Below are 15693 nucleotides of genomic sequence, written 5' to 3' on the forward strand. Positions count from 1 at the left end.
GTATATAGTAATTTCTAAATATTTTGATATTGCAGTATATATTAATTTCTAAATATTTTGATATTGCAGTATATATTAATTGTTATTTATGTATGTTTAAATATTTTGAAATTGTTTGCGTATATTAATTTCTAAATATTTTTATATTGCAGCATATACTAATTTCTAAATATTTTAATATTGCAACATATATTAATTTCTAAATATTTTGATATTGCAGTATATATTAATTTCTAAATATTTGGATATTGCAGTATATAGTAATTTCTAAATATTTTGATATTGCAGTATATATTAATTTCTAAATATTTTGATATTGCAGTATGTATTAATTTCTAAATATTTGGATATTGCAGTATATATTAATTGTTATTTATGTATGTTTAAATATTTTGAAATTGTTTGCGTATATTAATTTCTAAATATTTTTATATTGCAGCATATACTAATTTCTAAATATTTTAATATTGCAACATATATTAACTTCTAAATATTTTGATATTGTTGCATATATTAATTGCTAAATATTTTTCTATTTGTTGTGTATAAACTTGAAGGTATGTGTGTTCTGTTGATGTGCACATTAAACATGTTCAATTTAATATTATATTATATAATACTATATTATACATAATAATAACAGACACAAGAACTATTTTAGAATTAAGTTTTATTAACAACGTTGAAGGAGCTCGTAGAAGGTCTACCAATCAATTCGTTTTTCCCAAACCGATTTCATGGTCGGGCTACTTTCCGTGTAAAACTGAGAATACCATCTTCGGTGTTTCGCCACTGAGCCTTCTTCCTTCAAAAGTAGAGGTTTGCTCAAAAATCTCTTGTTATTCCAAACTATAATATCTCTGTCGAACTGAAACGATATTACAATTTGTTAATAAACCTGAACATATATATTTAATAAAAACTTATTTTATGAATTTTTAAATCGTAGTTTACGTCTCATTATCAATTTTGTTTCGTTTCACGACTTGATCTACAATTTCGAATTTAGTTTAATTAACGTTGGTGTAGCACTTCGTATTCTTCCGACGTTAATATTTTTCATGGTAGTCTCTGCGCTAATGACCTTTTAACACTTGCTTTTCTTTACCTTATTTATATCAGAAATAATATTTTACGTAGTTCAACAAAATGCTTTATTTCTTCCAATTTAAAGTAACGTATATTGTTGGTAAACGATTTTTAAGACATTTTTCTTACAAGTGACATTAAGGTCTACCAAGTCCTTAAGTTTAACCAAAATCGGTGAGAAACCCGAAGGTCGTCTCCTTGTTAGTGCATTTTGTCTTAAGCGTGAAACTCACATACGTAGAAAAGAAATGTCACGGAAACGCAAACTGAAAACGAAAGCGTTAATATTTTTATATAAAGACAACGGAATCACAACGGAAAAACGAACTGAAAAGTTTTTAAAGGGAATATAATCTGTAAAGCAATCTTTAATCAAATTCACCTGTGTAGTGGCGCCAAACATTTCTAAAGCCAAAGGCAAGAGTGGCCAGAACTGTAAACGTTGGTGTTCCACACCAAATACATGAGGTTATATTCCCTTTAACTTTTACCGCAGTAAAATATTTTACGGTGTCAATCAGCCAAGAGGTGTTCGCGCTTCTTTTCAAATCGTTGGTGGCACGTATTTTTTAGCGCCAGTTTTCAAAGATTTGACTCGAGGGTATTTACGATTTCAAATGACAGAAAATGTAATTAACGTTTCGATGTGAGTGTCAAAACATGAAACAGAAACGGATACGTCACATCATTTTACGTTTTCACTTTACATTTCCCTGACTTTTTACGTATGTGTGTTCCACGCTTAAAGCTTAAAGCTTGCGTTTCAATATTTTAAACTTTAATTCAACTAAACAGATTTCATTTAAGTGTATAGAACTTAAATTGCAAACAGTGGATTTTGTTTAAGCGCATTAAACTTTAATTGTACTGTGTGGATTTCATTTTAGATTATTATTATTGCGATTTAGTGCATTAAAATTTAATTGTACTGTGTGGATTTCGTTTAAGTGTAATAACCTTTAATTGTACTATGCTTATTTTATTTTATTTTATTACACTTTATTTTCACTGAGTGGATTTTGTTTTAGGAGATTAAACTTTAACTGTACTGAGCGGATTTCGTCTGAGTGAATAAAGCTAATTGTACTAAGCGGATTTCAATTTAGTGTATTAAACTTTAATTGTGCCGAACCAATTTCATTTTCTTGTATTAATCTTTATTTGTACTTGTACTGAGCGGACTTTGTTTAAGTGTATTAAACTTTAATTGCAACCAGCGGATTTTGTTTAAGTGTATTAATCATTAATTGTACTGAGTTGATTCGTTTAAGTGTATTAATCTTTAATTTTACTGAGCGATTTTGTTTAAGTGTATTAAAAATAAATTGTGATGAGCGGTTTTTGTTTTAGTGTATTGAACTTTGATTGTACTTAACGGATTGCGATTAAGTGTATTAAGCTTTTATTGTACTGAACAGATTTCATTTTAGTGTATTAAACTTTAATTGCAACAAGCGTCTTTCATTAAAGTGTATTACACACTGGTTTTATTGACTTGTGAATTAGAATTGTGTATACGATTTGAGTTGTACGCTTGTGGATCGGGTCTTATTGTCTAAGAATGTTACGATCATTTAACCCCCGCAAGTTAAATATAATTCGGAATTTGGATTTTTATCACAAAAGAGTCAAGACGCTTTGACCTTCGAAGTCATTCAATACGTTTCCAAGTTTCCGAAAATGAAATTGATACGCGATATCCACCAATGGAGAGTTGAACAACATAGCCTACGCCAGCTCTTACGCTGAATTCGCAAAAATTACCTGAATATCGACGAAATACATGTACATTTTTCCAAGTAGACTCGGTATTTTCCAATTGCAAAAGAACGTTTGAGTCACTTTCTGTTGGTACGGACCTTCAGGTGTTAGATAATGTAAAAGAGCGACTTTAAAAAGCGGGTTTTTCATTGTTATGAAAATTAAAGCTGGACCAATCTGAAACAATAATATGAGGTCATTTTAATGGCACCAAACATTATCATGCAGTTGCATTATGATGAGTATGAATACAGAATATGATTAGTTTCAATTCAAGTATCTGTTGAATAGTCTTAATTTAATTTTTTACTCGAAGATCCATTTGGTCCGAATTTCGCGTCTTTTCTTTTGCTCGAAGTACTATCGGTACGAGCTATTTGTAAGTTTTCAATTTTCTTTAAATTTGTTTAGGGTTTAGCTTTTTTATCCCTTTTCATAATGGACTAATCTACTTATTCGCTAATTTTTTCATCCTTTGAAAAGTCTTGATAAATAAAAAAATAAAAACATATTAGCTATATGTGAGGTTAATATACCCCAGGGGCCAGGCCTTAGCCATTAATTCCTTATTGAGAGGACCAAGTCGCGAGGCTTAGGCGAGTAGTGGCACCGTGCCCAGGGCTGTGCAGAGATGTAGGCATTGAGGTAAAATCTAAAGGGCCCAATGGAAAAACGCGCTCGTCAGCATGCTCATTTGGGGCCAGAGTCACGCCCTTTTAAGTAAGTAGGACCTACGATTACATGACATAATTTGCAACTGCCCAAGTAAGTCCTCGGGCAGGCATGGCCCTATCCGTTACTAGGCTTTCAAAGACCTAGCTTCCTACACTTACTATTACCGTTAACTTCAGCATTATTTCGGAAAAAGGGGGATACTAAAGAACTGTAATGAAATTCCCTTCAAACAATGGCTTAGAAACATTTTCCAGCCCAACGCGGAACAAGTTATTCCAAATTTTCAATCAGTGAAGCGCGAGGAATGTCCTCAAGAGCAACAATGGGCTCCCCATAAGGTTGCCTTTCGAATAGAGTTAGTGAATAGAAAACACTGATTCGTTACGAAGAGTCAGTGAACGCCTAGATTTTAATAATATTTTTTTTATTTCTGTATTGTATTTCATTCTAAGTCAACTGTCAGAAATAACGAAACGCAAAAATGGGAGTGTCAAGTTTCCGTTTTAGGAAGGGTTCACTGCAATAATACTTTGAAGTGAATTTGCCGGACGTGGAATTCAAAAGATATTGATGTTTTTTTATACCATTTGCTAAAAAGAGTTAATTTCAAATAAAATGTTTTCGATTTCAAGGCTAATACTAATCAGACGTATATATATGCATATCTAATTTTTAAAGAATTTCTAAAACAAACTCGTTAAATGGTGAAATGTTTTTCACTTACTTGACGAATTGTAACATCCGCGGATAAAAAAGACAATTTGATGTTCTTAAACATAGTCTTTGCTTTGTTTTCGACCACGCAAATGTGAGAGTTTTCAGGGCCACTTTCGTATCGCTGGCTCAATTCGTAATCGTGAACTAAACCACCCAATAAATCACTTGGCTTCTTTAGCGTTTTCCCAAGTGCGATAGAGTGTATTCTTGTGAAATGGGCAAAATCGGAACTGTTTTCCATGATATCCTGCAATTTGTCGCTATACTGTTCATTTTATTTATAAAAGTGAAAATGTTTACGTTTGTTTTAAATTGCTCGATCAACAAATTTCTCTCAACAATTATTTAAGGTAGAAAGACGTTTTTTGGGTGGTCTATAGTCTTGTTGTCATTTATGATCGTATAAAGTAAAGTCAAGGCAATCACAAAAGAAATATTTTCAATTGTAAAATTTTGATTATGCCCTACCACATTTTATGGAAACACTCAGTGAAAAATTGTTAGATGTTACGAAATTGACAAAAAAGTTATTTAAATGTTTTTTAGGGTTTTCACTAAAAATGGTTTGATCGACCAATTTAAGACTCAGTGTTTATTAAGTTTTTTACAAATAAAGATATTCTTAGATGGATTTACTTGTATATGACAAAATATGGTGTTTTCAGCTGAATGTGTATCCTTCCATTGCTTGGAATCCATTTCTTCAACCTGAGGTAACTCCCAAGACGGCTCCAAACCATCAGAGTGATACCAAATGAAAATGAAATCAAATTTTTCCCGAGTCATCCATGTTTTAATTTTTGCGCCGGAAGGAACTGCGAAAGAATAGATGGGGTGAAGAATTCTGCTCTAATAAGACGGATTTTACAAGTGCTACAAAGGCCCGGACTGGTTCCTTTGGGGGCCCTCGGCTAGAGACTGAAGAGGGGCCCCCTTATCGGGCGGTGTGGGGGTATGGAATAAAAATCTAAATGGTTATTTATAGGACAACAAATAACATTTAAAGTGTACTAGATTATATGTGCACATTATTTTGAAAAGTCAAACGCGCCTAACGGACCTTTAGGAAAAATTTATTATAAGCAATTTGGGGCCCCCTTAAGCCGGGGCCCTCGGCGATCACCGACCAGTCAACCTGGCCAGTCCAGGCCTGGTGCTGTAGTTCCTAAACCATAAGCAGAAATGTGGTGATCCATACTGTTGGAAAGCGCCGAAGATTTCTATCTCAATGCATCCTATTGTAGCGATTTCTAATGCTTTAGTTCGGCTCACTACCGCTTTAATTTGGGCCTACTTTTATCGAAGAATTGCAGTGCATTCGGAATCTTTATTTAGTATATATTTCCCTAACTATTATAAATTTGGGTATATGGCTCGAGATCTTTTTATTTAAAAAGAACTTAATATTTTGACTTTTTCTAAAATCTTGATTTTAAATCAGAAACTATTTAAAGGGTAAATATACAGTGAGATATAAGTTACTCGTTTGTTTGGTTTCGCTAAATCACCATATATAGCAAAATTACATTATAGAACCATATTTATATTTTCTGTATTTACTTAGGATGGGGGCTGCCTATATGTGAAAGGCTTGTTTAACCATTACGTTTTAAAATAATTGTAAAGGATACTGGTCTAATAAGGGCTTACGCGTTTATGTATTCCAGTTTAATAAAATCAAGTTTTTCAAACATAAAAGTCTAAAACACTCGTAAGACTTGATTATTAACAATTTCAAAGAGTCTGAAGAACGGCGTAGATCTAGTCTTCTTAGTTTGCGTCCAACATTTTCAACATTGTATAACGTTTGATAGTAACTAAAGCTAAAGAGAGAACACTTAATTAAGACTTCAAAAATTACATTTCTTAATATTAATAAATTAGAACTCGGAAATGGGTGTGTTCATGTCCAGTCTGTGTAAAAAGTGCCATTTTGATTTCCGCGAAGTCTTTGTGTTTATTTGGGACTTACTTTTGTCGGTGTACGGAATGGAGACGCAGACGCCAGTAGCACCGTCGAATATCCAGCCATGAAATGGACACTCAATGCATTTGTCGCCGATGCTGCCCCCGCCAACAGCGATGTGGGCTCCTAGGTGAGGACAATAGCCGTCAAGTACATACGCAGTCCCGTTCCTTCCACGAAAAACGGCCAGGTCTTGTCCTGTCGGGGGAAACGGAACACTGAAATATTACATAAAAACTAACCTGCTTTTACAATACCAGAATTTATCATTTATAATTAAATGATTAATTTTCTTCGGGATATATTTAATTTAAACGGAAATTTAGTCAAATTAAAATTAATGATGCATATGAAAATAATATATAATGCAAGAACAATGATAATTAATTTTCAACGCTGTAGTGAAAACTCAAATCAATTCAGGTTGGATACCTGAAGGTTGCAAATTTATTTCTGACCCGATGTCATTAACTTTTGACTATCTGGTTTGGTAATGGGGGTTCAGAAGTTATCTTTGATTTAAAATAAATAAATAGTCTTCTAGTGAATGTACCCTAAGTTCTATAATGTAGTTACTTAAATACCCTGATTAAAACGAAAATTATTTAAACTAATTTGCGTCTTATTTGTGATGGGTAGAAATGTGACAAAATGATTCTATTAAGGATATGGTTCACGACAGTGTACCTTCAACAAAACAGGTTATAATACTAGATCCGAAATATTTCATTATGTTTAGTAAACGTAACAATTGAATACTTTTTTTAAGTTTCTCAAGAGTACACTGTATAAAATAAAGGTTTTTTGGTGGTACTGAAAAATTCCTCAATTTTTTGTCACCTTTAAGGTTGTAACAAGTTTTCACTCTTGATCAAGATTTGAGAAATTCCATATAAGTTTTTGCTTACATGTATGGTATTTTAATTTACCTTTTACAGTATTCCAGTACTAGGTTGTCATAAATCGTACCTTTTTTGTGCTTGTATACCCTTCACGTATCAACCCTACAGTGGCTCGTTATTTGTTTAGCTGAGACTAACTGGCTCCAGTGAGGGGGAGAGTGTAGCGGACGAACGGAAAATATTTGGTTATTTACTCCCTCCCAACCTCGGAAAACGGGTTATATGACCAGAAACGGAAGACCTCGTGACCTACAGAAAGTGTTTTCCGGAGATTTCGCGGAAGCCGAACTACAGTACGATTCTGGAAGGTTAAGCCACGAGGTTAAAATTAAATTGGTACTTAGTGCCGATTGGCGCCATTTTTAATATCTTCGCTTTTCTATTAATCGATGAGAATAGGAGTTAAGATAGTAAAGGTAAATGTTAAGGCTATTTTGAACAATAGCCCCGCCACCTAGTTTCCACTTTTTAGTTACATCATACCATCGTACTTATTAAGGGGAATCTAATGGTGCAAAAATTATAAGCCGCAAATAATTAATTTTAAAGATATTCTAATTTGAAGATGTACGAACCGAGCGGTTCGGGGCGTAGAATTCACTCCGCGGCGAAGAGATCTCGCACCGTTTTTTCTCGGTCGAAAATCAGCCTTTCTTTATTTATTGGGAGTGGTAATGGAGCCAGTTGGACTGCAATATTCGCGATATATGCTGATGGCGCCAGTAGGACCACAATATTTTCGAGATATGCTGCTGTAGTAGACGTGGGGTTAAAGGATTAAAATGACGGTGGGCTACTATACAGGGTCTTTTTTTTTGCTCGGAAAAGTGTTTTTTTTCAAAAACTATTTATAGTACCGATTTCAAATTTGGAAGGTCAATTCTCTATACCGGGGGACATCAGTTTGAGAAATTTGAGCGTTTTCGGTAATGTTTTTCACCAATTTTGAAAAATTATTTTTCGACCACTAGGTGCGAGATAAAAAATTTCTATTATAAAGTTGTAGGCCGTCATCGAAAACCCTTAAAAATTGTTCACTCGACGAAAAACAATTTATTTATCAGTGAAAATTCGAGCTTGAAAAATTTACAAGTTGGTGAAGCCAAATTACGATTGTTTGAAACGATAATTGAAACCGAATTACCTAATCCAGTTGAAACTTTGGTTAAAAAAACGACCGGATTTAAAAAACACGAGGCTATAGGTCAATCCTAAACATGCATTGGGTATTTAAAGGAAAACTTTGGAAGATTATTATCAGTGTTTGATAATATTTCGAACAATGCCTCGTTATTCAGTAGCTGAGCGTACCGAGATAGTTGCCATTTATTATGGAGAAGCAGCGCAAAACCTTAGAAGAGTGACTGAAATCTTCGCAGAAAGACATCCAAATGGAGCACCATCTGTAAATACAGTAAGACGAGCAATTCACGATTTCAATCAATCTGGTAACTTGCAACCTAGGTTTCGCGGATTGGGTCAACCGGATTTAGACTTCGAGAACAATGTACTCGCGTACTTTGTGGCATATCCTCGTCACAGTTGCGCTAACGCCGCTGCTGATTTGGGTTGTTCTGCAAATCGTGTGTGGAAAATTCTTCGTAAGAATCGCTATCACCCATACAGAGCTACGCTCCACCAAGGACTAATTGACGGAGACCATCAAAGACGTTATGAATTTAGCAACTGGTTACTAAATGCTGTCCAAGAAGATAGACAATTTTTGCGCCATGTTTTGTTCTCCGACGAAGCGTCATTTTCTAGAGATGGGCCCTTTAATCATCAAAACAGCCATCTTTGGTCTGACATCAACCCACATTGGGGTTTTGAATATCATCACCAGGTTCAATTAGAACGGGTCAATGTTTGGGTTGGACTTGTTGGAAACCGTTTGATTGGTCCCTTTTTCCTGCCGACGAACCTCAACGGCCAAAGGTATTTACATTTTCTACAGAACGAACTGAGTGACGCAATCGACGACCTTCCATTGGCTGAAAGACGTCAGTTGTGGTTTCAGCAAGATGGCGCCCCTCCGCATTTTTCCCGGCAAGTAACTGAGCACCTCAACAACGAGTTTCCTGAAAGGTGGATAGGGAGAAATGGTCCAGTGCATTGGCCAGCAAGGTCACCTGACCTAACACCGCTGGATTATTTTCTCTGGGGATTCGTTAAAGCAAAGGTATACGCCACGCCCATTGAAACTAGGGAGGAACTCATTAGACGAATAATCAGTGCTTGCCGAGACGTCACACCAGAAATGGTAGAGAAAGCGTTTGAGAACTTAATTGTCCGCGCACAAACCTGTGTTGCAGCCAATGGTGATATTATTGAAAATGTTTTGTAAAAATTTATGTGAATAAAATATCTGCATTTAAAAACCAAACGTGTACATTTTTTCAAGTGTGAAAACTCTACTACGTTTGTATTAGACTTGTTCCCTTTTCAATTATCGTTTCAAACAACCGTAATTTGGCTTCACCAACTTGTAAATTTTTCAAGCTCGAATTTTCACTGATAAATAAGTTGTTTTTCGTCGAGTGAACAATTTTTAAGGGTTTTCGATGACGGCCTACAACTTTATAATAGAAATTTTTTATCTCGCACCTAGTGGTCGAAAAATAATTTTTCAAAATTGGTGAAAAACATTACCGAAAACGCTCAAATTTCTCAAACTGATGTCCCCCGGTATAGAGAATTGACCTTCCAAATTTGAAATCGGTACTATAAATAGTTTTTGAAAAAAAACACTTTTCCGAGCAAAAAAAAAAGACCCTGTATAGGTAGGAAAGAAACATTTCCCAAACTGTATTCAACGATTCTTTAAATTCCTAGATTTTAATGCGTTTTGGATAACGTGGGGCTGGTGACGAAAAAGAAAAATGTGGACATGCAAAACATTACTAACTTACTATTTTCGGTATTTTCGCGGTATTTCAACGAATTTTAGGGGTTTTGGTGGGGAAAATAGGTTAGGTTATTTATATTATTAGGTTAGTTGTATTAATATCGGGTTGACGATACTTGATGTGTCAGGCTTGGTGCTGTCCTCTAGGTTGCGTTATAGATGGCCCATAGCTTTTTTTAGTATGGGGTTGGGGAGGCGCCGCGCGCCCCCAGCGCTCGAACGAAGTGAGTGCGCGGCGCCGTCAGGCGCCATTACTTAGAATACATTCGACGTTGTATAAGTCAACATCACACAGAAGACATATAATAATAACATAGTATGATTAAAAAAGCCTTAAATGCGCTGAAATACGGGGAAAAATCCCAACCCTTAATAGTTAGTACTGTTTTGCATTTCAGCCTTCTTCTTTTTCGTCATCAGTCCTACGTTATCCAAAAAGTATTAAAATCTAGGAATTTCAAGAATCGTCCACGTCATCAGTCCTACCTCATCCAACACGAGTGCGCGGCGTCGTCAGCCGCCAAGGTATAGTCTTTGGGCATTTTTAATTAACTTTTTAAATAATGCTTTGCTGGGAATAATTTTTGCACCATTGGAATCTCCTTAAAAAGTACTTTAAGGGGGTCGAGAAAGGGGGGCAAAGGGGGTGGCGGGGCTATTGTTCCATTTTACCAATGTTAATTTATTAATAATAATTTAGAGACCAATTTTACGGTACTATAGGAATATACGTTGTTAGGGTTCACCGTTAATATTAAGGAAGTGTAACCCTTCAGGCTCATCTTCCCCGCATACTTAATTTTTTGTGTTATTTGCCATTTCATTTTCCCCCCACTCCTGACCATTTTGGCATTTTGATACCAATTTAGCTATTTATTGATGTATTATTGATTATTAATAAAACCAATATGCCCAATGTCTTCACATTCAAAGATCTAGTATATAAAAATAATCCTAGTTGTTAAATAATAACTAAAATTAACTTTAGCTTAAAACTTAAATAAATTTTGAATAGAAGGAATTCAATATAGTTTATACAGATAATAGAATTCGATCTACCCTCCTATAAAATATAAAATTAAATTAATTAATTAAACAGTGTTCTTAAAATAATTTATTACCTAAATCCCTGCCTTCAGCAAGGCTTAAATTAAATCCCTCGCTAATTAAAGTGTTTTTGTCTCTGTCACAAGACCGTGGTGAAATACGTTCATCTCCCTTCCTAAGCACAGATATTTCCCAAACTTTCCCGAGGTATGCGCTGGACAAAAAGACGGGACCAGCAACGTACCCTCAGTTCACAGCGACACCATGAAACCATTTTCATGTTCACAGGCCTCAGACCTACAACCAGGTAACAAGACTCCAACAAAAGCGCGAGTTCTCCAAGTCTGCCGCCACAAGGGAGACGAAACTAAAAATCCCGAAACCCTCTAGCACCCCCTCCCACTCCACCACGAGTGAACCTTCTTAGATAAGACGACGTCATCCATAGCATCACCAGACACGAGTCTTGAGTTCTTCAATGACCCTCATAAAAAATGAGGTCACAATTTGCTTTTGTTCCGCCCCCGCCCAACAATCCACGGAACAAAACCAGAGGACAGAGCCCCAAATCAGCAGAATTCAGAAATGACAAGAGTTGAACGGGCCGAGTGCGCCTAATGTGCGATAAGTCGAGCTCATATATATTAAATAACCCCCGCTGAACCCCTCGCTAGCTACCCCGATGATATCCATCCAGGGCATTCCAATCAGAAAATGATGATCAAAGCAACCATGAATCCACGAAGAGCAATGTCTTCGCCAGTCGCATGCAACCTGTTGGTCACCGATTACCCAACAATCCCGAGAGAGGATACCCAGATGAAAGAGACTGATTCCCTCGTCTAACCAGATGAAAGAGACTGATTCCCTCGTCTAACCAGATGAAAGAGACTGATTCCATCGTCTAACCAGATGAAAAAGACTGATTCCATCGTCTAACCAGATGAAAGAGACTGAATCCCTCGTCTAACCAGATGAAAGAGACTGATTCCCTCGTCTAACCAGATGAAAGAGACTGAATCCTTCGTCTAACCAGATGAAAGAGACTGAATCCCTCGTCTAACCAGATGAAAGAGACTGAATCCCTTGTCTAACCAGATGAAAGAGACTGAATCCCTCGTCTAACCAGATGAAAGAGACTGATTCCCTCGTCTAACCAGATGAAAGAGACTGATTCCCTCGTCTAACCAGATGAAAGAGACTGATTCCCTCGTCTAACCAGATGAAAGAGACTGATTCCCTCGTCTAACCAGATGAAAGAGACTGAATCCCTCGTCTAACCAGATGAAAGAGACTGAATCCCTCGTATAACCAGATGAAAGAGACTGAATCCCTCGTATAACCAGATGTTTCAGACCGAAATCCAAAGTACCTACGCCATCGCTAGCTTGTAAGAAGTCAGAATAAAGAGAAGAGTGTAGGAAGACACCCGAAATCTGAGCGTAAAACCGTAGACGGGCGATAAAGAGGGTAAAAGAGAATAGTGAAAAGAGTTAATTAAAACGCGTCAACAAGCCACTCCAAAAAACGTCCAGTTCTGTAACGTGCGTGTGTCGGGCATCTTGCGTGAACCGAGAAACGTAAAAACCCGTAAGCGTAGAGACGACAACGTAGCGGAGGACATTGAAATCAGGTGATGAGTAGAAAATATCCCCCAACCCCCACCCTACCCTTGTAGAGTACCCAAGGGTCAAAATCTGAAGTAGCTAGTGAAACGTATAGCATAAATCTTGGAAAAAAGGTATTATCCCTTGCTATTGTCCAAGGAAAGGTTACAACAGGTCCCCCTTGAGGTAGAGAGTTCATTCCGCTTCGTATATTTACACCGTTCGAATTATTGTATTTTTGTTCGTTTCAACCATCGCCATTATCATTTGAGTCAGTGTTTTGTTTATTTAAAAGTTTAAGCGTCACCAAATTAATTGTAGTATTTTTAATTGTAGTGTTCAGACTATGAATTGTTTTGCCCCCACTTTTCGAGTTACAAATACAAGGACCGATCTAGAGATAATTTTATTAACAAATCTAAGGTAAAAGAGTTTAAATTCCCCGTTTATTTTGAATAAAGAAAATAATTGTATAGTCGTGGTGACCTAAACATCGCGAGAGTAAAGTAGAAATATCCCACTCGAAAGAAAATAAAATATGATAATTTCCGCCGCTTATTTTGCGAAGAGAAAATTCCCCGCATTTTGTTTATTAGTGTATAGTGTTTTTATTTTGTGTTAAATAAAGATTTTGTGATTGATTAAAAACAAAGGGTTTCCATTCTGAAATCGAACCTCTCCTCTTTCCCTTTTATTGTAACCCCCTCTTTCTGATTTGATTCACCCCATGAAAGGCCACGACCTTAGATATAAGAAATGTATATAAAGGTCTAGATAAATTTCGGGGCGTCTAAGCCTAACATAAAATACGGAATTGACACCTAGCAGACACCGAGGAAGGCACGTGAAAAAATGCACGAGCTCTCTTAGCATTTTAGTACTAAGTGCTTGACCTTTCCGCAAGCCGTAGTCTTTAGACGCCATCTGTTGGTGACTTTTAGTATAATTTTTAAGCAAGAGACAATGGCTTCTTCCGACGATATCACGAGCTTTCTTACCGATAGATAGCGGTTTATAAGGATAGCCTACAGAAATTACGCGTTTCTGCTAGCTGTCATCTCCGTATTCACTCCCTTTGAAATATTTTATGTAGACCTTTATATACGTTTCCTATATCTAAGGCCACGACTTGCACTGCGTCGCCATCTTCCCCCACATTTTTGAATTAATATCTTTGAGCAAGTGTAGGAATATTTTGTAGAAAGCACTCGTTATCTCAACCGATATGATACGCGTTCTGGAATTATGCCGTTAAGACTTGCAGGAATCATAAAATGGATGTGTGATACTGAGGTACAATCGCTAAAAAGTTAAATGACCACCTTTTATCTAAGAGAATTTGGTCACTGATGAAAAATTCAATGGTAAATATTTTAGTTTCCTTGTAAAATAAGTAATTTTATTTTCTTCATAAGGCAGACTTTCAGTTCTTATTGCCTCTTGTTTTCAAAGAGGGCAGAATCAGATGTTTACTTTCAATATAAGTAAAATATAATCCTATTAGTTTCATTATTCAAAATGTCTACTTTTTAGTATATTATTTCTATGGTATGTAAATTTAATTTTAGAAATAACCTAGCATTATTATGATTCCCCTTCTGAAATATTAGGCACTAATCAAACACCCACAAATCATCCCTATTTGAATTACATAATTTGAACCGTTGATATTATCTATTTGGTTCGATATAGCCACTTGGTTTTTAATAGTTCAATTTATATTTTAATAGCCTTTAATTTACATGTTTTATTCATTTTAAGGTTAATTGTGTGTTTTTAAATAAAAGGGATAAAAAATGTTTATTCTTAAGGAAATATATTTCTAATTGATACTCTTTCTAAAATGGTGCTCTAAAAGTGGTCGTAACTTTAAATGTGAACGTCATATCGCGTTCGGTGCAGCAACATATGCCATATTTTTCTGAAATGAAATCTGCATTTCTGTCAAAGAAAAACCATTACATTACTAGGTATATACTACCTAGTGCAGTGACTGCCACACTATGGCCAGCTTTGACTTTCTTCGAAGCGAGCACTGGTATCCAACCATTCGGAAAAACCGGTTTGTCTTCTTCACCTCTCGTCCTCAGTCTCATTCTCTGGTACACCACATGATGCGTTGCACTGTCAGGACTATTCAAGTTGCAATATTTGTACGTCTTAGAATCCGACTGAAAATAATAGTAAGTTGCATATCAGTTGCATATCAGTTGCAAAGATAAAATAAATGAGCCATAAATATTTCAGGGACGAGCGCTTCCAAATCATTTTGAGGGATATTTGATATTTTGCCCGAATTACGGGCTCCGAAAAAATAAACCGAAAATAAAACGAACTCCAATTCCGAGTGATAAATTAGCTCGAAAAGAAACCAGCTCTTTCGAGTCTTAAAGGGATCCATCACTCAGAACAGAGGGAGGCATAGGGGTAACATAAAATCCAGACTTGCAGTGTGCTTCAAAACCAGTTTTTTGTGACCCCTATGCCTTCCCCTGTTGTGAGTGATGGATCCCTTTAAATAAACACAAAAAGAGACGAGTTTGGATTTCGCGTCTCAAATGAGATATAAATCTTGATGCTAAAACCACTAACACAATTGATAATACTTTCTAAATTAAAACCTAATATATTGTGCCAAAATTTAAGAAGAGTATAGTTTGAAATTGCATGCTCGTGTTCAAACGTATACAGGGTGCTCACATCCAAACAAAAAACTAAATATAACTGAAAAACGTTTTTATTTAAATTCAAATTTCTATGGAACATTCCTCGTGCAGGAAGACATTTACAAGTGTAAAATTGATTGACCTTGAAGCCTGTTGTATTCCGAGTATACTGATATTGAGTCAATTTTACACACATTTTACAAATACCAAATAAACTTAAAAAAATGTCCGAGACAACCTAAGTATAGAAGAAGTCAACAGCAATACCAATAGAAATGTAATATAAAAGATGAAGGGGGTGTGTTAATAATTACAGGTTGTGAACTTTGGGTAAGGCATTATAAGTCGCTAGATGACT

General features: G+C 35.8%; 1 protein-coding gene across 1 annotated transcript; it reads right to left on the reverse strand.

Annotated features, from left to right (window-relative positions):
• Positions 1–696: 696 nt before the first annotated feature.
• LOC149956137 (cholesterol 7-desaturase nvd-like) lies at positions 697–14782 on the reverse strand. The gene is made up of 6 exons (XM_090164633.1): positions 14651–14782; positions 6215–6406; positions 4879–5057; positions 4250–4489; positions 2854–3027; positions 697–868 (listed from the first exon to the last, which is right to left on the reverse strand). The coding sequence occupies exons 1-6, from the start codon at positions 14763–14765 to the stop codon at positions 704–706; spliced, it is 1065 nt and encodes a 354-aa protein (XP_090020759.1). The 5' UTR covers positions 14766–14782; the 3' UTR covers positions 697–703.
• Between the last annotated feature and the right edge of the window lie 911 nt (positions 14783–15693).

The sequence above is a fragment of the Leiobunum rupestre genome, chromosome 2 (assembly GCF_980474605.1).
Source record: "Leiobunum rupestre chromosome 2, qqLeiRupe1.1.hap1, whole genome shotgun sequence".
Classification (NCBI taxonomy): domain Eukaryota; kingdom Metazoa; phylum Arthropoda; class Arachnida; order Opiliones; family Sclerosomatidae; genus Leiobunum; species Leiobunum rupestre.